Here is a 25,847-nt window from a genome sequence, read left to right as displayed (position 1 = left end):
ATCTGCCATAATGAACTATTCCCTGACTTCCCTCGTTGCTGCGCGGGCATTAATCCACCAGCTCTGTCACGGCAGCACCGGTCCCTTCTCTCATTAGTGCTGGCAGGTATCAGAATGCAAATAATGAGGAACTGCCCGCCAGTCAAACTACATATATATGAGAGCGAAAGAAGGGGATTGGGAGTCCAGGAAGTGCCAAGAGTGAAAAGCAATCATAAATGAGAAAATGCCCATGAGAGCACTCCTACATGCACTAACTGCAGGGGAAGCACAGTGACAAGCCACGAGCCTTCATTTTCGCTGGCAACGGCGTAGACTTTCCTTTCAGCACAATGTGCCAATCAGCATATAATGTCACTCTCGTCGATGATCGGAATTAGATGGGGACAAAAGACTGGAGAGCGGTTTGTGTCAATAACGTTCGCCGTTCATCCTCAGAATTCCCTTTCATATTGTTTACTGTATGGAGAAACGACGACATGCAATACAAACAATTATTTTTCCACCCTGTTGATTTCGTCTGACACATTCTCTAGGGAGGGAAAAAGGCAATTTTCTGTATTTTCAAGGATGTGTCTGTATAGCATCGGGGTGTCTCTGTGGGACGATTGTGCGTAAAATCACTGCAATTATCGCAGGCGGTACAGCTTAACCGATGCGCAACTATCCTATACTGTATATGCATTATGAATTTGAGGTTTTGCCAAACTTAGTGCAATGATGTGAAGCTTTAAAGGAAATTACAAAGTACCCACTCAAATTAAATGTTTATTGGCTCTGCAGGACATCCATAAAATTGGCATCTAAAAAAGACTGCAAAGTGCAGACTGCGGCCCTGAAATGAATTAGATATAGTACATTTTCGAATTATTAAGAATGTGATGCAGAATATATAAGCTTTATTATTGCAGTACACATAAACCTTAAAGCCACACAGTTAAATACGTCGCAGGGAAGCGACTGATTACAAATGAGGCCTGTGCACAAATCCTTGTGCTCTTAAAAAGTTAATGGCGACAGTCCTGTTTAATTGCCTTCTGTGCACACCGGAGCACAGAAAGCTGACAGGGAAGTGAGAGTTGCACTAATTACTTCTTTAGCACTTTTAGACCCGTGGCCTTAAAAGATAATACACTTTTTAATTTTAAAAAAAGATTCCACAGGGAGATTTCTTACGTGAGCATCTGGAACATCAAGTACAGTAAAGACCAGATTGCTGTACAATTCAATATGAACATTCAATTTACATTAGGACATACAGTAAATGTGTCTCTGCAAAACATGAATCCAATCAAATATTCTTGCGCTATATTCAAATATGTGCTGATGATGCTCTATATGATATTTTTCTTGGAATAATTTTTTCTGAGATATATATTCTGAGAGTTTTTGAGTCAGTTGCTCCATTCATGTGTGTCATTATTGCTCATTCACATTTGTATTGTAGAGTTCCAAAACTTGGCCTTCTGACATTGGGAATAGTAAAACCTATGTCCCATATTGTTTGCATTTCAAACCACCTCTTATTCTTAAGTGCCTTGGAGGACATTGGTCTCTTCATTAAGGGATACCTAAAAGCACTTTCCCAAAAGCCAACTATGGTCGCAAGTTCTAGTTCAACGAGTCGGTGTTTCCAGAAAACATAGTTCTAGCGAACATTCGCAAATAGCATCGCAACGTTGTGTGTTTGGAACGACAGCTCTAGACCTGGGGTTAGAAGCATAGGGTGCTTCACAATTCTTATTTGTGCACTCTCGTTTCCTTTCCTCGCGTCTCAGCTCCACCCCCTGTAGGAAGTGAGGGAAGCCTGCAAGGAAAGAAAATGAGGACGGAGGAATCGAATAAAATCTTTTTTATACATCGGAATACTTGATCACTCGAGCGTCACTTCATAGCGTCATCAGCTGCGCTCAAAGGAAGACCCTTATGTTGTATTAGTTTGGTTATTAAGAAATGCATAAAAAATAATAACAAAGCAAGATACCCTATTGAAATATGTGGTGAGATGTGTGGTTTATATAAACTGCAAAGATAAAGTAGCCTATAAATTAAAATGATTGTGACCGATGTGAAGGGGGAGGATAATTTATACGTGTGTCACGTTTAGTCAATAAAACTCTTCCGCAAAGGATACACCTGTGTATCCTCGCTCATAACTCCTCAGGAAGCCTCCTCGATCCTCGCGGGGCAATTAGAGAATTGAGATGTCCTTCAAGATGGCTGAGCTCGATCGGTTTCCGGGTCATAGGATGGAGGACGGAGGAGCAAGGAGGGATATTGAGAAGCACCCATCGTTTCTTGTTCGCATGACAATAAATCCTTATCTTGATCCAAATAAGCAAGCATCTAGCATTAATTTGATCTCAAACAGATTCGTTAAAAAAAGTTATGACTCCAACACCTGCGTGACATCATTAACCAACGTAGTTCAACGAGTTTGCGACAATATGGTTTCGGGAAACAGTCTTAACTAGTTGATTTGTTCAACGATGCATTGCACTTAAGCAGCGAGTGACGTCGTTATACAGGAAACACACCCCAGTAAAAATGCTGACCAAGTGTATATAAAATCCCCCCATGTAGTCCTGTTATTATGACTCTGTCAGAAAGATCAGCACTTACAAGGCTCTTAGCTTATGCATGTTAAGCAGAGTTTACTTGGCAATCTTTTGTTTTAACTTTTTTAGACAAATTAGATACAGTACATAAATATTGACCCTCCAATATGGGTTGCAGATCAATGTGGAAACTCTTGACTTTCAACATGCCTGAGCAATTTTCTCCAGAGCCTAAATCGCCATCATTAGCCACATCTGAATGCCCTGCTTACAGTTCGTTAAATATGCTGAAACGGTTTCAACACTGGGCCAGATCCATGTCTTTCTTGATCCAAATAGAGCTAATGAGCTTTGATTGAAACTTGGATAATTCCAGCGAGACACGCATTTATTTTTGGCATGTAAAATCATTACTTTTTATGAGGCCCTTTCCACGATTACATACTCTCAGTGTTAATATAACTTTCAGGCAGAATTACTTCTTTATGTGCTCAGATGCTTGTAGTCCATTAATTTAGTTTTATTGCCACTAAATTAGTTTCACTTACCCCCTCAGGCAGCATAATGTAATGTGCATAAATATAATTTATGCCCCTAAACATTTGCACTACAAATATGCGGCTCACACAAATGTCAATTACCTGCCATGTGTAGTCAGCGCACTAGCTCATATAAAATAGATGCACTTTAGACCATTTCAAGTTAGGGGGGTTATTCTTGTTAGAAACGGCCACATACTGCTAGGGCACCTTGTGCTAGATAAGATAAAGTTACAGAGGAAACGATTTTCTTAGAGATTTTATTTTTTTGTGTTACAGTGTCACCTTCACCTAAAAAAAAAAAAAAAACGTTCCTACGCTATTACACTTTCATATTATCTTTTAGTGCAACCATTACATTTATATGGGAGCACACACTCCTTTTGGATAGTCTGGGGTTCAGTAAGGCGGTGGTGTCACTTTGGGAGTTTTTTTTTTTTTTTTGATTGTGCTTGTGTGATGAACTATGAAGAACACTGAATGAGGTTGCAAAAATGGCTCTTCTGGGGAACATTGAGTTTTCAATAGAAGAAGAAAAAACAAACAGTATAGACAGATCACGCGCGGTAGATGTTTGTAGCCTGCGATAGGAATGGTATAATGTAGAGTTGTTGTATTTGTGTTCTCTTTTAAAACAATTATGCTTCCAAAAAGGTATTTTTTGGTATATAATATTGGTAAACAAATGCTTTAATATTGAATGCATATAAATGGTATATAAAACCTAAACGGACACGACCATACATAAGTAAATGAAATCTTAATTCAGTAAGATAAAATGTTTTATATTTTATGTTTATATATTGTGTGTAGTAATAAACAATACTAACATTACACAGTGTGTATGTATGTATATATATATATTTATATATATATGTATGTATGTGTATATATATATATACATACATTATACGTATATTATATAATCTATAACATATAAAAGCTTTTATCAGACTAAATTTAGTGATCATTGTGCCATTGTGAAGGCAGTATTTCTTTCTTTGCATATTGTGAATTTTACACTAATTTGCTTTAGAAGTGATTTAGCAAGACTGACCTTTTGTTCTGACCCCCTTTTAAATGTGCTCATATAAATAGCTCCAATGAAAGTTGCACAAAATTAAAAATAACAATTACAGTTTGTTGGTGTAATGTGCACATGGGGGGGAGAATTTAAAGGGACACTTCACTGGAAAATAAAAATGTATGTCATTCCAAACCAGTATGACTTTCCTTTGTGTAAAAAAAGGTCTACAAAAGGTGAATTCAAAGAACGTCCCGGCTAGTCATTGAAATGTAATGAAAGTGAATGAGAACTTGAGTTGTCAAGCTCCAAAATGACAAAAAAAGAACCATATCGTAAACCATAAAAGTGGTCCATGACTCGTGCACTTTATTCCAAGTCTTCCAACTATAATTTTGTGTGAGGAACAGACTAAAATTTAAGTCGTTATTCACAGATAATCTTCCACCCCGGTGGGCTGTTAACCGTTGTGATCGGATCATTGAGCTTTAGTTCCCATTCATTGTAATTGCACCAGAACATTATTCGAACTTTTTTCTTTTGTGGTACATGGATGAAAGAAAGCAATAAAGGGTTGCAAAGACGTGAGGGTTATTAAATTGGTGACAGAATTGTCATCTGTGGGTGAACTAATCCTTTAAGAACCAATTAAATTACAGAATTGGGAGTCATTGCTTTTTATGAACGTCATACTGAGCAATCAAGAATGCCATTGATTGGATTCCCATTGAAATTAATTAAAGCAAGCCATAGAAATCTGATGATGCCAGCCTTGGGTAGTAAATCATCAGTATGGATGCTGGAAGTAGCATTTATGAAAAATCCATTAATTTCCACAAAGTCAGACAATGTATACAGTATATAAGAATCTAATATATTGCAGAGTTTCAAATGGCAAGATAAATATCTCAGATAATGGGCTTTGATCTCTCAGATGACATGCATTTGTTTAGTGTAAATGTTTCAGACAATTTCAGTATTTGGCTGGGCGGAAGTCATTCTCTTTTATAAGTGTCTACGCAGAAAATAAAGTCTCCCCAGATGTGTCTGATGAGCAACACTTTATGTCCCAGTTGTTTATCACCAATATTTAGTCATCATATCTCAGAACTGTCCCCCATAATTACTTCCTATAATGGTCATTAGCCTGGCCCCTTCTGTTGCCGCTTTAAATGTATATTTTTTGCTGGGTCCTTTCTTCAGATATATCACGGCCTAACCAATCAATAACTCATTTAACTTTTGGTTTATCTATTAGAGTGAAAAAGTTGTCTAACTTTTCTCTTTTGTGGCAGATTCATTATTTGTTCCCTAATGATGTGGCTTACTTCGTCTCAAGGTGATTCAATGAAAAAAACTTGAGGAATAAGTCATCAGTGGCCTCATTTATAAAACGTGCGTATGCACAGATTTGATCTTAGAGTGTGTTTACGCTAAAATCAATGCCAACGTAAAAACAGTCTATGTATATGTCTTTATAAATGAGGTCCCATGTGTTTATGCCAAAAAGCAGCCGAAACTGCTCCAACGGTTTTCCTGACATGCAAGTTGTCAAAGCTTTTCTCGTAGATGAATTGGCTCTCTCAAGGAATCATTTATCAGACACATATTTATATATATATATATATATCCACTATAACTTAAGACAACAAAGTCTCCAAATAAAATCACACAAATTATGTGCAATTCAAGCAATTGGAGATATTTACAGACGGCACATAAAAATGACTTTTATTTAGAGTATTAACAAATTCATGTTCTATACATTTTATGGACATTACCTTTGTAACTTGTCACAAATAATTAATTTTATAAAAATAAATGTACATGAAACAGCATATATAAGTACCTTGCTTATGGTGTGTGATTTTTATTTTTAACCAGATTTCCTCCTACATTCATATTCAAACAAATACCATAAAAAAGTTTGAAGCATCAACAATACCACCTATTGTTGATTAGGATACTGATATTTTTGAGAGTTACAGTGTTGACAGACAGCATAAAAAAGAAAAAAAAATAGAAAGTAAGAATTCAGAATTCTGCCCAGACACAGCGGGAACACCTGATTACACTAACAAGGTTCGGCTAACCATGTGTTTATGGCCTCTGTTTTGCTTAAAGACAATAAGAGTCACTTAAAAAAAATCCTACTGCTCACATTGTTTATTAGGACTGGAGCTGATGCTAAATTCTGCAGTGTACCATGAAACTGAAATGAGGTCATCACATTTTGAGTTATTGTAAATCATCAATGCAGTTAAGAAAAGAAAAGGCAAAAGTTTGGCCATTCTTCTGAAGTGGCCCATTACATCAGTGGTTCAAACAAACACCAGAACTGTGGCATCACCACCAACACTGTATCCCAGCATCTGTCCAATGTTTTCTTCCCCCCCCCCCCCCCCCCCCCCCCCCCCCCCCCCGAAAGTATACCAGGCCATTTACCTACAGTCACAGAAATAGCTACAAATATACTGCTAACTTGCAGTGCCTTATTAGCTACATAGTTTGGTAGTTTCATACTCCATTGAGTTGGGCTGCTTGGCGCTGAAGGCCTGAAGTGCAGTCTGTATTCGGACCACATCAGTGGTAGAAAGTTTGAGGCGGTGGCGTAATAAGCAGGCGAACAGGTCCAGAGGTTGCTGGCCCGGTGGAGAGAGTCGGTTGACCCGGTCTCGGATCTCCAGCAGCTGGAGCAAGGCCGAGTCCTGCGAGCCCTGCGTGTACGGGTAGTCCAGCTGCAGGATCAAGTCCTGAATGGCATCTGGATCAAAGTGCATACTGTATCCGAACACCTGCATACTGTTGATTTTCATGTAGCCCAGGTTACGGGACGAATCCATGTATTCCAATGGTTCGAAATGGGCGCTGCCGTTACCCTGAGCTGATGCTGTTTTGACACGGCTCCTCAGGTAAATGTGTACTGTCTCAAAAAAGGTCTTCCACTTGTTACCTAGAGTCAGGGTCCAGTTATAACAGTCAAGCGGGATGTCTAACTTGGTCCTTTCCCAGTCAGGGTAACTGTTCTGGTCAATGGGCATGATCCAGCTCTCAGAATGACTCCCTCCAAATGGGTTGATGTAGACGGACAGCACGGGTTCCAGGGTGCTGTTTTTAGTAAGGCATATCTGCAGGGAGATCCCTAGGAGCATGTGAATGTGGCTAGACTTGAACTTGTTGCTCTTCAGCGTCAACAACATCCTCTTCCTCCAGCTGGGATCAAACCAGTTGTTGAGTCTGACGTCATTGCTTATGAACATGGCGTGAATACTGATCCGCCCGTCCTTCTTTTGCAGCAGGTAGCGCAGCTCCAGGTCCTGGAGGTCGGTCTCGAAACCGATGTAGTTGTCGGTAGAATCCGGTATGGTATTCCTACAGGTGCCTTGGCTTAGCATGTAGCCTGGATTGCAGCTGGCACAGCGAGAGCGGTTCTCATAGGAGCAGGAGGCGCAGTGAGGACCGTCGCCCACGGAGCACGGGATAACACCCTGGCAGGACGGGTGCTCATAATGACAGGAGCAGGTTCGAGTTTCCTCCATGTAGGAGCCTATCTGATTGTTCTCACTGCAGTACATGATGGAGAGGATATACCTCAGCCAATAGCCGAGAGGCCTATGGTGAATGAAGGGAGGAAGTAAGGAATGTGATAAGTCAGATTGTCTTGAAAGTCATATATTATATTGTATTTCATCTAAAATACAATAAAACAGATCAAGTGGCAATATTAAAGATGTCACAAGAATTAATCAAGGTACTTGATGCATATAGCAAAATAGCTTGCAGCGTAACAGCACATACAGTATGCTTTATATTGAACAAAATAAAACAATGTACGTATGTGTTGTAGTTTCTCACACTATCCAAAAAAAAATTGAGCAAAACATCCAATTTAATATAAATAAATAGTTGCGATTTAAACGCAGCTTGCAAAAAATTGTTTTAATTGGTCAACAATGAAGAAAGAGTAAAACTAAGATGACTTTATTCATAGAAATATACAGACTCATAATAGATTTTTTTCTCATAATAGATTACTTAACCCAAGTAGAACATTTTGAAAGAATCAATACTTAAAAAAACAACACCCGGCACTAAATTATTTCCAAATAATTTCATCCATTTTGTGAGCACGAAAAAATGCCATCCTGCAAAAATTAACATAACATGCATATTCAGACACAGTAATGATTCTCTCTGCCGCCACTGGCAAATGAACTCAGTGGAGTGGACCAGCACGATCTGTCACATGGAGTCAAATTGTAAACATCAGCTAAAATGAACTTGTTTCCCATTTTCCGTTTCACTTTGTTTTCGCAAAAACAACAACAGAGTAAAATACAGCTCATAAAGCATTTATAAAGCCTAATTTAAAAATAGCACATGATGTGTCTATCCATGTACCATGTAGTCTATGAAATATTTGAGCCATATTGAATGTCATTTTTAATGCATTTTAATGTCATGTAAAATCCTCACTAAAAAACACAAATCATGACAAATCGGTAATGTTTAGAGTTCGAATGTTCTTAACTCTGCTCAGAAATGGCTTATAACTCATTATTTCCGAGGCTTGTGTTATATGGCAACTCTTCTTTTCGTAGTGCAAAAATCTATTTCAGCAATTGCCCTCTTGTTAAGCTCTCCTGAGAGATAGCCGAAGATTTTCATTGCCATGAAATTTCCACTTGCGCAGAGAAAAACAGTTTACCCTGGATTAAAACATAAGTGATGGCAACAGAATGTATAAATATTCATGGCACCAGGCTGCCTGAGAGACAGTCAGTATGCAGGTGGTTGGCAATGGAAGAAATCTCAGCAGCCTGTCAGCATATTTTACTGACAGCGAAACGGAAATTCACACCAGAGACAAAACATGCTCATGCACATTTATTCCACGAGAAAACAATTTCATGACAATTTCCATATTTCAAAGAGTAAAAAGCATCTGATGGAAGAACAACAATAGCTAAATAAGTGTTTTTGCTCTTAAGGAAAATTACACCCATTAAGAAATATGTATTTGTCAGGTAGTATAATCTCTCAAAATCAGATTCAGAAAGTTAATGTATCTGACTATTATTTTTAAGCACCGATTCTATTTAAAGCTATACTGGAAGACAAAGTGATATGAAAACAAGCATAAAGCAAATATATGGGAATGCATTTTTTATGAAAAAATAGATCAAGCTGTTGATAAATTCTGCCTGACAAAAGGAATGAAAAAAAAAGAAGTAATTTCAAGGAAGTGTGAAAATCAAATAAATCAAGTGTGAATGATGAAGTGACAAAGAAAACAAAACAGTAAATCAGGAACTCAAAAGCAGTCTAATAAAATGTCTTTTCTATTTGTCTGCTTTATTTTTCTAGCTGCAGCTTGAATCATATGTTATCAAAGAGGAAGGATGCTCTTGAAGATAGATCAAGGCAGATTGCAGAAACATTTCAAACAGATGCAGTTATTGTTCTCATGCCCTAGACTACTTATTCCCAAGATAGGAAACTTTGGAAAGTATTAGTATACTGTATATTTGGACTTGAGATCTGATGTTATTCTCATAAATGGAAATGTTTGTTTTCAACAGTGCTGCAAGATAAAGGCGAGTACAGCACTTTTTGTGTTTACTTCACATTTTTTAACTAACAACTTTATAAATTAGAATCATATTAAAATAATAATGAATTATGCATGCTTAAAAATACCCTAATTAATCATGTAATTATTTACATAATTAATTAGGGCATGTAGCCGGGAAGCAACTCATACGTTGTTGTTGTAGCTAGATTACTTACAAATTGTAGTCTGATTACAAATTACATGACAAAAATGTATTACACATTTAGATAATCTGACCACTTTTAGATTACTTTTTACCTAACTCATTTGTTACATAGATTTGAATAAGATTATTGTGTGCCATATTGACAGGAAAATACAAATAGAAAGACACTATTTTGCATTCTTTGTTATAAACAACGTGATTTGATATGACATTATGTCAGGGTTTTCCAAACTGGGGTTCCCACAATATGAGATGGGAGGAAACTTTTTTTTTCCAAAGCTTTTGTGTTCTCTAGCCAAACTTTTGCGTTCCCCCAAGAAACGTTGCAATCTCTCGCAAAACTTTTGCTTTCTCTCGCAAAGATATTTGCACTCTCTTGCAAACAGATTTGCGTTCTCTCGTAAAATATTTTCAGAGTTCTGACAAACACTTCCTGTTTAATGCTGGCAGTGTTTAACAGTTTTATTTTGAACTTGTATAAAGAAATACGGTCAGTGCTTAGTTCAATAATATTGGCCATATATTTACAGATACGAACTTTCCGGATCAATAACTCGTGAGCTAAACGTTGTTAAAACAAAGATGACACCTCTTTCCAATCATAGTAATGTAAACAAAGAGCCACAACCTAATTTTCCTCAATACGAGCATTATAATATAAATTGATCTCTGAGCAGGTGGCTGAGAGACAAGTCCAAGAATTTGGAATTTCAGTTTAATTTGCGGCAGTTTTTGTGTTGGCTTGCTGAAGAGATACTCGGCTACGCATCTGTGGCGATGGATGTTGCAGTTGTGCCATCATATCTGGCCATAACATGTCATACAGCCTTTAATACGCTCTCGCACGTTTACATGAAGTGACCAGCTGTAAATAGGCCCAAAAATCTAGTACACTGGGAAAATCTGCCATTTCAAATCTTTCCCATAACAGTAACATTCTACATTGATAAACATGATATTTCAGGTAAAACATGTGCTCATAAAAAAAAAAAGAAAAAAGGAAAAAAGTTGGTTCTCATATGCTGCCTTTTTTCATTTCTATTCTATTATTTTATTTTTATACTGACCAAAAACAAATTTACCAATCAATAAGATCTATAAATTGTACAACTTTTGCCATATGCCAAGAAAATATAATGCTAATTTTCCAGTATACTACTGTAGATATTTGGAAGGAAGAAGAGCACAATTGGGAAAATCATTGTCCCTTCCAGGGAATAAATGATGTAGTAGAAGATTTTCAGAGATATCTATATACAAATGTATTGCATGTCACCACAATGCACCCTTTTAGTTTAAGTGATAATATGGGGATATCTGAATAGTATGTCTTTGAGAAGTCTATATGAATATTAATGAACCAAGAATTTCAACTGTGAAGCTGATCATCGCTTTAGGCTTCGCTTTCACCTCATCTGACTCAAGTAGTTTCCACTTGAATTGGCTGCCTGCGTGGTTTGCATAATTCTCATTTCTGTACAGCCCTGACCCTCTACCATCTTTGAACACTCAGTTTCAGACCTCAGTCGTGAACTTTCTCCTTCCACAGCCCTTACCAAAGGCACTGCACTATCATGCCAGTGCAGAGCCCATAAATTACCTGTTTCTCGTGTCTTCCATTAAAACACATCCTGCACTTTAGCCTATAGATGGGAAGATAAAACCTATTCATCCACTAACTCTTGAAATGATTAGATGGGACAGTCTCTATCATTTCAGAAAGGCTGGGACTTCAGCCAAGACACTAGACTTAACACAATTATGCTTGCCACAATTGCCCTCAGATATGGACTGAGTAGTGTGTTAAAGGCATTTCTTAATTAATTAGTTTGGAGGACATGCATTTTAAATCTCCTATTAGTACATCCATTTGGAATCAGTTCCAAAAAAGAAAAAGAAAAAAAAGAATCCAATGCAACATTACAACGTATGTATGTGACAGCGTGACTAATACAGACATTATAGGAGAATTCAGGGTTTGACATTTATATGAACATGCATTTTGATCTTTTGTGGCAAGAATCAACATTCTGTGAAAGAAAGAAAAAAAATTCAATAAGGTCTGTTAACATCAGTTATTGGCACCATCAGGTATTGAGAACAAATAATAAACAATTCCTTTACATACTTTTAATAATAACAATTAATCATGGTTAAAGGGACAGTCCACCCACAAAATTAAATATATAATGATATACCTATATATTTTTAAAACAAATATTGGTTATAAGAACAAACTAATGTTTGTTGAATCGTTTTTTTTATAATTATACAAAAATAGTAATGTTTTTATTTATTTATTATTATTTGTGCGTGTTTGTTTTTTAATGCCATGCCAGCTTCTTTGGCTATTTTCACGTCGAAAACCAAACTTGAGTTAATAAAATTTAAAATAAAAAACGAAATAACATTTTTAAGACCTATTTTTCCTGAAAAATTCTGAAACAAAATTTAGTTTTCTGGTGGTATCACCAGAATAAAACACTTTCTATGAAGACCATGCTTATAATGAAATATAGCCAAATTTGTACTTACAAGTAAGAATTACTATTCAATAAATATATTTATAAAGACTCATTAAGACATATACTGCATTATAAGAACGGTTCTATTTAGTTACATATATGTTATTTTTTATAATTATAAGTCTGCCTTTTCAATGTGCATGCTCATAATCCCTGATGCACTAATACATTTTTTTTTGTATATACATTTTTTTTGTATTTTGTATAATACAACTTTTTGTATTAATGATCTCCGTGTGTTTTCCCCCCCTCATTATTGTATTACAGGAATTGTTGTTCATTAGTTACATTTACAAGGAAACAACTTCAAATGAATAATGAGCATCTTCATGATTTCCTAACATTTGCTTTAGGAAAATTGCATTCTTTGTTTTCATTTTACTTAAAGTATTTATAGAGCATTTATAGAGGTTAGTAACTGTATTATCACTCACAAAGTATTTTAAAGAACACAACACGGCTATTAATAAATATTACTATAACTTTTCTTATAATGCAGTATACTGTAGGTCTAAATGAGTCTTATAAATATATTTATAAAATAGTAATACTTATAATGAAGTATAGCTCCATTTATACTTATTTATAAGCATAATCTTCATAGAAAGTGTTGTAAAAAGATTGTTGCTAATTGTTTGTTCATGATACCCAATTAACTAATGTTAACAAAAGGAACCTTACTGTAAAAGCCTGTTCAACCATGAATCCTTTAAGAAGTAATGACAAACTATTTTTACCTCTCATCACATTACAATCAATTATAAATACGGACATTTCCATTTATAACCCATTAGGAACATGGCACATATCTTACCTCTCCCTGGGCACAGATATTTTTGGTTGAGTCCGACACCTTTTGCTGAGTTTGAAGAGTTTGCCGACAATCCGCTGTGCTTTGCTGAGCAGCTGTTGAGTGCTAGTCTCCAACAGTTGAAAGCGCTGCTGAACGCCAGGGTCCATCTTCCAAAAGTACTGCACAGCAGATGTGTTCAGAGCATAGAACGTTGGTAATCTCCTCACAAAATTTTGGAAGTCCTCTAGAAAGGCAGACAAGTGTTGAGAATAAATTACTGGAATGACTTTGCCTCATGTCAGGGGAAAAGAAATCAGTCATGTTCGATAAAATGAGTCAACAGTGAAACTGGGGGTGGAAGGGGAGCAGGTGGAACGTTATTTTCATTCCTTTGATGAAAATTGAAAATTGTCCTGTGTGATTGAACACTGATAGGCGAGGACAGCAAGGTATTTTCAATGAATTGCTAAGAAACGCTAAGCCATTTCTAAGAAGGACAGGATGATTTTGAAGGAGCACATGTGGTTCAACTTCAACAACAACAACAACAAAAAATAAACATTAAGTTCTGACAGGATGGCAAGTCGTTAAAGCAAAGCAGAATCACCCCGGCCACACAAATGTCTTCAAGCCGAGGGAAGTTCATTTTCGTTTGTGGCAAGAAAAATCGATAGCCGTGTTACGGTGCTCAACGCCCAAATCAATGCTCTACCTAACATCTAACAAGAAATGATCTCAGTGGCTATAATTAACAACACATATCCTCATCATAACCCGACAATTCCAGTCTGTGCAGAATTGGATTTTTCATGCAATCAAACATTAGGTAATTGAAAATATTACAAGTTCCATTTTTAGATATCCATTGATCTGTCCAAGTTTTGTTTTGATTTCGAATTTCATTACAAAACAAAAACTGTGTGGTGTCCCGACCGAATAGAGAAGCGAACTAGTAGATGATCTCGCTCCAGCAGATGATTGTTGTTTATTTATTTGGTTTACAGTCATTAGGCAGTGGTTTTTCACTCCCTGCTGTTGCTGCAGGAGGTAGAGCTCCAACATGGCTGTGATGCACACAAAAACCTGCTCCGTGCTGGCACAGTGCCTAGCTTAGGGACAAGTAAGCCTGCCAAGTCCAAAACGCTGCTTTACCACAATGACAATGACACTAGATCCCAGGAAGCACTTCCCACTATTTCCTTGTCAGCCATCAAATGTAACAAGGTGACAACAATCACTGTCTGTGTCAGGGATATTCACAGATCTAAGTGGCACACCAGAATTAATTTGGTGCTGGCATGCCAAACGCCTCTCTGAATTATGACCAATTAAAAAAAAAATCATAACTATGAAACTTCTAGCGAGACAAAACCATTGCTTGCTTTTGAAACATTTAATGAAACAATTCACCTCAAAGTGATTCTGATTTAATCACCCCCACATGACTGTAAGGATAATTTTTTAAGAATTTTGCTGGTGGTTCTTTTCCATGAAATGACTCCCCATTGGGACTAATGGTTTCAATTAAAAAAGGGAATAAAAGAATCTTAAAAGTAGTCCATTTGACTCTATATGTTATTAAGTTATACAAAAGCATACAAAAGACTGACATTTCAATGATTATTCACTGATAAAAGACTGCTCAGACTGTTTTAAACTGGATCAACCGATTCAAAAAAGAGATTTGTTTACAAACTGCTACTTCTCGCATGAACTTGACAATGTATCGCAATATTTTCAGTGAATACCCATTAGAAACGCTATTGTATAGTTTCAAAAACACTTTTATTATACATTTTAAGGTATGTGTGTGTCCTTTGAATCTTCTGAAGCTGAGCTTCTAAGTCTCCCCACTATCTCCAATGGCATGGAAAAGAGAAATCAGTACAACAAGTCTCTTGTGTTTTACAGAAGAAACGATGACAGAATTTTAGATGAACAATGTATTTGAACTATTCATAATGTTTCTTTAAAGGTAACAAGTAAACTTGAAAACTGCAGAATCTTACCTGACTCTTTAAACTCTTGGTTGGCTTGCGTCCATGATTCTCTGATGAGTTTCAGACTGTCCTGCATAGCCTTCAGGTCTTCACTGGGACAGTTGCACTGGGGATAACCAACACTGCATTTGCACCAGCAGTCGTTATCCCGGCACACAAACTCACCCTCGGAGTGACAGCCAATATAACTGAGAGCTGCCTCCACAAATCGGCTCCTTAGGTATTCTGGCAGAATGGCCTGAAGCCCTAAAATAATGCAAAATTGTTTATAAATACATAAAATGCATACAAAATTAAGGGTTAGTAAGATTTTGTAAACAAATTAATAGCAAGGGCATATTAACTTAATCAAAAGTGACAGTAAAGGCATGCATTATGTTCTAAAAAAAATGTTTCTAGTAATCAAATGATCCTTAAAAATGTTTTATACATGTATGTCAACATTGATTATAATAAGAAATATTACTTGAGCACCAAATAAGCTTATTAGAATGATATCTGAAGGATCATGTGACACTGAAGACTGGAGTAATGATGCTGAAAATTTAGCTTTGCCATCACAAGAATAAATTACATTTTAAAATAGAAAACAGTCATTTAAAAAATCTTACTGACCCCAAAAATGTGAATGGTAGTGTATAGTAAAATAATAAGTAAATCTTTTAAAATAAAATACATTTTCAAGCTAATATCTTGGAAAATTCCTTAAAACCTTTACAGACTAAGTGAAAAAATTTTGTGCTTTTACAACAAAAGATGCTTGAGTAATATTTCTGTGAACACGCTGCTGCGTCTTCCAATAAAATAATAACATTCAAAGAATGATAATATCATTGCAATATCTGGGGTATAGTTAAATAATGAATGCGCTACCTTGTAGATGAATCTTATTCTCAGGACTCTGAACCAAAACGGAACTGACAGAATCGAGGTTGTCATAGTTACTGCATCCAAGAGGGCCTGTCCTTGTTTCGGTCACCTTAAGGGAAGACAAGAGAAAACACATGACAATACTATGAGCAAAACAGAGGCAGAAATGACACTGAGGCCATTAAATATGCAGAGCAGGCAGATGACTGTCCTGTGAAATCAGAGTCGCAGTTTTATCCAGTGCTTCTTTTAAACGCATGTCTAACAATATGCCTTTTTGAGCTTGTAGAAGTCTACACAGGTTTGCTGTTGAATATAAGAACTATACAATGTTGCATAACTATGTTGTAAAAGTGTCCAGAATATCGTAACGATTCTACCAAGGACATGACTGTTATTGAAAAAGCTATCATTTGGACCAAATTCAGTAATGTAGTGAAAGGCAATATTTCACGGTGAACCTAATGTACTTTCACTGTACGTAAATAGTGAAGGTTAATGGACCTGTTGTGGAAGTAAATGGCCGAATGCGACTTGAATTTTACAATCAATTTGGTACATACACTGAAAAAAATAATCCATTGGATTTACTCAATTGAATAGTGGACATTGGTTGCACACAATTCAATTGTGTTCAATCGACACAAACTAGTGTTCTAGTCAACACAATGCTATCACGTTTTACTTAAGAACATAAAACCATTTAGTAAAACATACTAAATATAATTGGATAAATCTAACAGGTGACAGTCTCCCTTTTTTCAGTGTATCAACACAGATATTTCAAATCCATGGCTGCAGTTGTGGTAAAAGCACTATGTATTTTATTGTAAGGTACAGTACTGAAAAGAAATGCAAAGAACTGTTAGAAGAAACTAGTGTACACTGTTGTGAGGCAAATGGATCAATATTCCAGAGCAGACAAATAGGAAGACATAAGAGTAGAACATCACCCACCATATCACTGACATCTCACTGACAAAACTATCAAGATGGTATCTTTGTTCCCATCCAAGATTTGTGTTAAAATGGGTGCACAATCGCAGCTCAATCATTCCTGACAAAAGCTTCACTTTTTTCCCTGACAAAAGTCACTGTATATCAAGGCTCGTCTGACACATAGGAAGAAAACCAACCGCCTGTGGGCAAATATATCTCCCTACCTGTCACTTACAAATTGTTCTCTGTTCTACATTGTCTTCTTTAATATTTCCCCCGGTGAGTGAATAAAAGTCTTCATGTCGTGTTTGTAGATTAATGGTGACCTGAGATTTCCGTCAGGCGAAACTAACTTTTCTTCTTCGTTGTTGGAAGAAAAGTTGCCTTTGTTCGACATCTACTCGAGGGTCACCGGATAAACGGTGAAGCGGATAAATCTAGACAAAGTAAACACCATAGTGAACCCTCCATGCAGAACGCAGTTGTTGTCATGCAAGTGAACCACTGAAAATGACTGAGGACCTGGAAAAGCCAAGGAAGCATTTCTAATGTGTTACACAAGCAGCAAATCCCCATTATCGAGAGCTGCTTTATTTAATTTCCATTCAGAGTGTTGAAATAACATTAAAAGCCAGTGAGAGTAGCGAAAGAGGAATCAGGAGGAAAAGTACAAGTTCAGCAAGCCTACCGCTGGCATTTCCATTCCTCTTATTGACGCGTCCACGCAATTAATTAAAATCCAAGGAGCCTCTACAGGGATCGGCAGATTAATTTCTAACAAAGACAGATGTCCGACTTAAAGGGAAAATTGACCAATTGCAAGTATAAAGATGGGTTTTTCTATGCATAGCAATGAGCCGGTCCGCAACAAGGGCTCGACGGAGCGGAGCATGTGCAGAACTTGGGCTTTCTATAATGAAACGGACAAAAATAGAGAACTGTTGCTGCAGCTAGTGCATCTGAATTGGAAATTCGGGATTTACCTGAGTGTGCACTATGTGCCATCCATTACAGATGCTGAGTACAAACCACGTGGACTGAAAACTGTGTGTTTTTTCAAATGATCTGCAGTGTTTTATTTGTGCTGACTACATCAGAACTTCCAGCATCAGGCTTTAAAAAGATCAGTGACTGGTGTAAGGGTCGTTTTCAGTGTGGCTCAGTATAAGGGTTGTATTAAAGGACATGGGTCAGTTGTGACTTGTAACATTCCCTCTCAATCACTCTGAAGTTCATAAGACTGTCCCCTCTATCTTTATTAAAGAAGACCTGGCGCCCATGATACTTTATGTACCATTCTATAAATAGTTATTGTGTCATTCTTTTGTCTCTTACTGTCATGCTAAGAGACTAAAACACTGCCTAGTTTAGAGTTGGTAATAACAATTATAGAGCATAAGCCTCACTTTAAAGAAAGAAAATCTCTCATTTACATATCCTCATTTGTGTTCCACAGAAGAAAAGTACAGAACGACATGACAGTAAGACTGTAAAAACCCAAAGTGACTAAAATGATTTGCTAAATAAATATTAGCAATCCATTGCATTTCTCCCACAGTAAATAAGTAAAAACAGACAGTAATTCCCACCTGTGATTAATCCAACAAAGACTCCGGAAAATATCAGGATGAGTGGGCCTGCGTAGCCACATATTTGAATAATAATGGGTTTTAAGATGCCGATCCCAGCTTTTTTGATACGCTAGAAATGTCATTAATGTTTCATGAGCATTGGCACTTATTATAATATTGCTTTACACAAAGTTCCGGATAGAATGGGGCTGTATTTAATCAGTGAGCATTAGTCAAAAGGCATTTTCCTATTTGCATCAGGCATGTTTTTACACCGCATTGAAACAATCTTTGAGATATTCAAGCAGCTGTTTTCATAAAAGGCCCTTTCCGGTGGGTTAGTGTACCCCTCGTTTCAATGTGTGCTATGTGGGAAGCTTATCATTGGAGGAAAGTATGCATTAGAATGGAATTATACCCTTCTCTACAGAAAATGGGACTTTATTGAAAGCAGCAGGGAACCCTCAGCTTCAGCTAGTAGCGGTTAATGCTCTCAGCTTCAGCTAGTGAAATCTTAGAACGAAACACAAAGGCATGCTCTCTACCAGAGAGCTTCATCTGCGTGCATTAGCTGGAAATTCTTTTTGATTTTTCAAGCGTTTTTTTTCCTCGCAGTAGGATTCGGAAGTTCTCGTTCTGGTTTATGACAGTTAAGAGGGGGAGACTGGGGGAGGTGTGGAGGTGCTGGCAGAGTTTTCATGCCTCCCAGCTTGTGCTCGGGATGCTTGACTGATGACCCAGGCAAACGTCAAAGCACTACCAGTGGAAAAATGCCCAACTCTTTCTCTGAATCATAATCTTTCATAACGTTTTCCACAGTTCATATACTCTACCACAGAGTTAGTGCGAGTATTCAGAGCATGCAAAAGGTTTTCCATTGCTTAACAGAGAAGAACGTGACTGAGTATACAGGAGAAAGGGGAATATAAATGTTTAAAAAATTATAAATATTGTATTATTGAGTATTAATAAAAATTATGTGTATTTTTTTAACACATTAGTCCACCCCAAAATGAAAATTATGTCATAATTTACTCACCCTCATGTTGTTCCAAACCTGTATTACTTACTTTCTTCTGTGGTACATAAAATTCAATATTTTGAGAAATGTTGGTAACTAGTCAAGTCAAAGCACCTTTATTTATATGGCGCTTTTTACAATAAAGATTGTTTCAAAGCAGCTTGATAGTGATAAACTGGAAAATAATGATTCAGTGACGCAAACAGAATTCAATTTAGCTGTAAAGCAGCTCTAAAAAGACAATAGTAATCATTCATTATTCAATGAAATCAGTTCAATGTTGATTCAGTTTGGTTCAATAACTGTGTAAAGTTCATCAATTATGGAATGAGTTCAACTCAGCTATAAAGCAGCTCTGGAGAAAACAGTGATGTCATTATTCAGCCAGCCCGGTCTCACCCCAAAACGTCACATACTGACGCGTCTTGACCATTCGGCAACATACGACGAAAAAGGTACCCTTTAACGTCCATATGAGACGCAGACATAAGCGCACCAGCAGCGCCCTCTAGCGGTACCCTACCGCATACCTAAACCCAACCATTCCCGAATCGTCACATATGGACGTTAAAGGGTACCTTTTTCGTCGTATGTTGCCGAATGGTCAAGACGCGTCAGTATGTGACGTTTTGGGGTGAGACTGTGTTAATTCAGCTCAGTTCAGTTCTCATCTAATAGTGTCAGTACAGTCAAGTCAATAATATTGCTGAATATTATGTGTCCCCAACTATGCAAGCCAAAGGTGACATTAGCAAAGAACCCAAACTCCATCGGTGACAGAAATGGAGAAAACATTTTTGGTTACCATTGACTTCCATTAAATGGACAAAGATACAATAAAAGCCAAAGGGAAACAAAACTATTTGCCTACCAACTTTCTTCTAAATATATGTTGTGTTCCGCAGACAAAATTAAGTTATACAGGTTTTGAACGACATGTGGGTGAGTAAGTAATAACAGAATATTTATTTCTGGGTGGACTATCCCTTTAACACATATGATATGTACACATGACCATATGATGGTATGATATATAATAATAATAACAATTATTTTTATAATTATTATTAGACAAAATTAACATTTATCAAATCACTAAACACTTACCATTTATCAAATTATTATAACACATATAAAACCAGTCTAGTAGCATTTGGTTACATGTACATATTGTGATTTCACTGACTTAACTTGATTCATCTGTACCATTTATATCTCTAGACAGATTACAGAAAACATTTTTTAGAGGGGGTGATGGTGAAGACATTATTGCACAGGGAGTTGCACAAAAAAGAGACTCACAAAGAAATCATTTATTTCTAATGAGAGGGGCAAACAGTCCCAGAATTTAGAGCAGGCTCAATCCTGCAAAACTGATGCGGATGATGAATACAAGAGGAGCGCGTGTGGTAAGGAGAAACCGAGTCTGTGACATCTGCCAGATGGGGGTATGAACAATCAAAGGATATCGGATTGTTCAAATCACGTTTAATCAGAAAATTGATCATTTTATCGAGTCGAATTCATTAGAAAATCAAAGTTCTAATGAGTCCTTGAACCATTGCCCGATGTCCATCCAAGCCTCTTCAGAGTTATAAATACTGGCCACTTAGCATGATGGCTTGCAAGTATATCACCTTGATTGCAGAAGGCATGTCAGGCACATCATGCAGTCGGACATTAAAATGCGGAGCCCTGACTACTCCAACCATTCTTATCTATCTAAACATGCCCTATTGTTATAAACCTCACCTAACATTCCTCCCTCCAAGTAAATCAAAATGAAATGTTGTGACTGATGTCAACTGGCACTCACTGCATTTCCCGTCCACCGTCGTGTCTGACTGTGGAGGTTAAAGATTCATTTATTATTGGCGGTGCAGAAAATCCTCCTCATAAGTCTCTTATTCATTAGAGCCTGACACCTCACTTATATTCAAAATGGCTGACGAATGAGCTGGGCTCTCAAAGAAATTATTGAAATGGAACAGATAATTTGTCACACTGATGCATAATTCCAGCAGCACCTTCATATTTATTTATTTGCTATATTCCTTCTATACCCATCCCCCAAGAAGATATCACTTCCATTTGAGCAAACCACTCTCTCTCATACATATGTTTGCCACAGAGAGAATCACCAATTTGGTATAGAGAGCCTTTCTATTCACATCCGTCTTCATCCACATGAGGTAAAAATCCATGGGCTGAATTAAAGACTGCTGATCCTGAGAATATTTCACATCAATCACCTAAAATGCCAGGTAAATAAAGGCATCTAAAAGGACCTCCATCTACTTATTTCCATCAAGATAGCGTACAAGCTCTTAAGCTAAGACACGTGCTGTCAGGATGCAATGTGTCTTGTACCCTGTAAATATACCCCCAACCCCCCCACCACGACCACGCTCACGCTATTAACAATTTCAAGACCCAGAAATGTAGTTGAAATAGTCCATGTGGCTACAGTGGTTCAACCTTAATGTTGTAAAGTGACAAGAATACTTTTTGTGCGCAAAATACAAAAATAACGACTTTATTCAGCAATTTCTTCTCTTCCGTGTCAGTCTCTGACGTTGTAAACACGTTGTAAACACGTTGTAAACACGCGCTTGCATCAAGTGAACAGCTAGTGGTTTTTGTATATTTTAATCTAAATATCTTACATATTGTGCCATTAAATAAATAAAATGAATACTTTTATTCAGCAAGGACACATTAAATTGATCAAAAGTGACAGTAAGGATACTTACATTTATAATGTTATAAAACACTCCTATTTCAAATAAATGCATTCTATTCATCAAAGAATCCTAAAATAAAATATCAAAGTCTCTACAAAAATATTAAGCAGCATAACTGTTTTCTAAATTGATAATAATAAGAAATGTCATTCCCTAATAATAATTTTTCACAGCATAGCTGTTTTTACTGTGAATTTGGATCAAATAAACGCAGCTTCGGTGAGCATAAGAGACTTCTTTCAAAAACAAACAAAAAAAGTCGTACTGACTTTTGAATGGTAGTGTACATTTCTTTTCTTTAGTATAAGTATAAAAATGAATGTTAACGAACCATTTAACAAACTGCAATCATTAGGGGGCATTAAAGCCGAATTTAATGCATTCCCATCCTCCCAAGTCAACACAGATTAATATGAAAGATACAGTATACCTACTGAGCCATTCCCTGTTTTCCAGATAACCATTTCAACTCTAACTTCAGTAACATGCATTTACAGCAGAAGTGTGTAGACACGGTGCATCTTGAAGACGGCATTTAACTCATTTAGTATGTGGGTTACTGTTTCAAGCACAATCACTGACCTGACACATATTGCTTGCTACAGATAACTTGCTATGTATTAAATCATGTATGTCTCAAAGAGCTTAAAGCTGAGTGCGTGTAAAAACAGTGGCTTTCAAACTAAATTTAACTCAATCAAATGCTTCTCTGTGCGTATACACATCATTTTGTTCCCACCTGAGTCATTAATACTTTATATCTACACAACCAAAAACACAAGAACAAAAGTAAAGGAAAACTACTGTGCTTTTCTAACATTTAACCCACTTCTTTTGAGCTCCAAATGATGCAGCCGCAAAACAATAGAAACAGCCGAGCTCAAGTCAAACTCCTTTCCAAAAATAAGCACTCAAACGTGGGGTCAGGTCCCCAGGTCTGTGCGCATCTAGGCCACAGGGTTACCTTGATGGCAGTGGAGGCAATCTGGAGGTGGTGCAGTTTTCGCAGAGTGCTCTCTCTGTCTATGAAGTAGGAGGCAGCCAGCTGGTGCAGAGCCTCCAGAGTCACAGCCGTGCCATTTGAGTCAGTCAGGTCAGCCGTCCGGCTTAGCCTCCTCTTGTCCACAAATATAGTCAACGCCTCCTCACCTGCAACGAGGGCAAAGCAACATAAAAGAGTGAGGAACGCTGGGGAAAATGGCTTCATAAAGAATGTTCTTTGTGTGAAGCAAGGGAATTATCGATTCAGCGAATCTCTGGAACACAGACTACAAGAAGGTGGAATAGAAGATGGAAAATGTATTAAAGATTGTTTTTTAAATACATTTTATAAATTAATTATTCCGACACATATACATAATGAGAAAGTTAACTGTCATTAAAAAAACATTAACACTTTACATAATGCTCAACAGATCTTGTTTATGATGAGATGGGTTTATATGAAAGTACCGGTATATCAATTAAAGATAACATTCATGTTTAAGTTTTTAATGGAATATTATTAATACAGCTGTCAATTGATCAAAATGGTTAATTGCAAATAATGTCGTGTAATTATTATGTTCAACAAGTTGTATGGATGTTGCATGTAGAAGAAAATATACATATATAAAGACACCAGAACGTAGATTAATAACAGTATGTCAGTTAAAGATAAAGTTTCATGGTAAAGTTTTTAATTAAATCTTATAAATACGGCTTTCAAGCGATTCAAATATTTAATCGCAAATAACATTGTGTAATTATTGAGTTTGGCATGTTGTGTGGATGATGCATGTTTGAGAAAATATACATATATAATTAAATACACCAGAAAGTAGATTTATGCAACAGATGCCCTTATAATTCATATCTAATTCAACGTTTTTTTTTTAAATACCACACAAATATCAGTGAAAGGTGCCACAGCCATATACTTTCATGTGCTCACATTTGTAGAAATTGGGTTGCCTAAAGAGCAGACAGTTTTCAAGAGTAGATGCATGTAAAATGTCAAATTTAATAAATGTATTAAAAAGTAACGTTAATTTTGTCAGCCCTAGTTATTCATATTTTAATTATTCTCTAAAGAAACTGTCTGAACCATTCAGTAAATGTATCTTAATGCTCTATGTTTATGATTGTTTTAGATTGGCTATTGTAGAATACGTTTTCACATTTTCTATCCCAATTAAACTATAATGATTTAAACTTTAAGCTGATCCAATACTTTCTAGAACACTAGCATCTCTTGCCATTGTGTACCAAGACACATCAAAAGAATCATTCTTTTTTTTTGTTAATGGAAATGATGACATTCTGTAGAAATGAACAGGCATCTTTGTTGAAGTACCTCCGAGTGTAGCTGAAAGCAGGAAGTGTGTGCCATATTTCCTGATGATGTTCTCGGTAATGGCAGCGAGGGTGGGTCTGCGGCCCAACTGTCTGATGGTCTGCATAAACTCTGGATCGAGGGGTAGAGCCACGCCATTGTCCTCTCTCTCCAGAGCCAGGCTGTTCACCCTCCAGCGCCCAAACTCTCTGCAAGGTCACGCACAAAAACACACACATACACCCAATTTGGAAATGTCCTTCATTTGAGCCACAATGGACACAGGAGGGAGAAATCCTGACAATAATTTTTTCAACAGCTGGGAGAGTTTGTTTCAGTATCTGGTTCAGTGTAAGCCACTACAGTTAAGGTTTCTTTGAAATTGGTGTTCTGTATATTCCCCAAATGGAAAAAAAGGCAGTTTAAAGAGAGGTCTGAGAAACCTTCACGCAGCTTGAGTACAACGCATATTCGGTTAAGACCTGCTGAGGAGAAAATGCGATGACTGCATGACCCCCATGCCAGCAATTCAAATCATATTATGCATTCACTTTATTTTTTACCAACCTCAGCTTTAGGAATTGCTCTGGCCTGCTTTAAAAGCTGTTGTCCTCTACATAATGGTGCAATTTGTTTTAGTTTTTTTTTTCCCTGTGACTTTTGCACTGAAGAAGGGCTGACTGGGAGTAATCAGCAACAATGGCACGCTTCTTTCTTTCATGAATAAAAGGCCAAAGGAAAACAGTTGGAATTTCGTTTGACAAAATAAGTTGCCACTATGTCTTTCATTTACAGCAGCATCTGCTCAGCACAATACAATGTTCCTTATATAACGTTCAGTGCTGTAACTAAACTTAAGTGAAATAAAAAAAGTACACATTCAAACAAGGCTGTATGGCTGTACTGAGTTAGGTAGGATAGACTTTAGAATTATCACCATATTAAGAAAATATGAAAAAAAGAAAAAATCTTGCCCAACTAATGAGGTAAGATGACCTTCAACCTCTTGTGCAGCTGTTATCTGATTTTTGGATAATGTGTTTCCTAAGGTTAAACATGAAAGTTTCAGTAATGTAAAATACTAAATCAAAGGTTTTATTTAAAATCAGATACACTTCGTTCAAACTGAATAAAATACAATGCCTGGAAATCACAAAATCAAATAAATA

At 36.8% G+C, this 25,847-nt stretch overlaps 1 protein-coding gene across 2 annotated transcripts in view; it reads right to left on the bottom strand.

Moving 5' to 3' along the window:
- Window positions 1-5,831: 5,831 nt before the first annotated feature.
- Window positions 5,832-25,847, bottom strand: part of brinp3a.1 (bone morphogenetic protein/retinoic acid inducible neural-specific 3a, tandem duplicate 1) — a 31,011-nt gene continuing 10,995 nt past the window's right edge. For both annotated transcript variants that reach the window (XM_079628863.1, XM_079628862.1), the window contains 6 exons: window positions 24,700-24,887; window positions 23,329-23,513; window positions 16,093-16,198; window positions 15,229-15,465; window positions 13,241-13,463; window positions 5,832-7,733 (listed from right to left, as the gene is read on the bottom strand). In XM_079628863.1, coding sequence (XP_079484989.1) covers window positions 6,617-7,733; window positions 13,241-13,463; window positions 15,229-15,465; window positions 16,093-16,198; window positions 23,329-23,513; window positions 24,700-24,887 — 2,056 coding nt within the window. In that variant the 3' untranslated portion in view covers window positions 5,832-6,616. The remainder of the gene's footprint in view (window positions 7,734-13,240; window positions 13,464-15,228; window positions 15,466-16,092; window positions 16,199-23,328; window positions 23,514-24,699; window positions 24,888-25,847) is intronic.

Source organism: Phoxinus phoxinus, assembly GCF_949152265.1.
Source record: "Phoxinus phoxinus genome assembly, chromosome: 11".
Lineage (NCBI taxonomy): Eukaryota > Metazoa > Chordata > Actinopteri > Cypriniformes > Leuciscidae > Phoxinus > Phoxinus phoxinus.
Note: the sequence above shows the minus strand (reverse complement) of the source record. Positions and strands in the feature narration are given on the sequence as shown.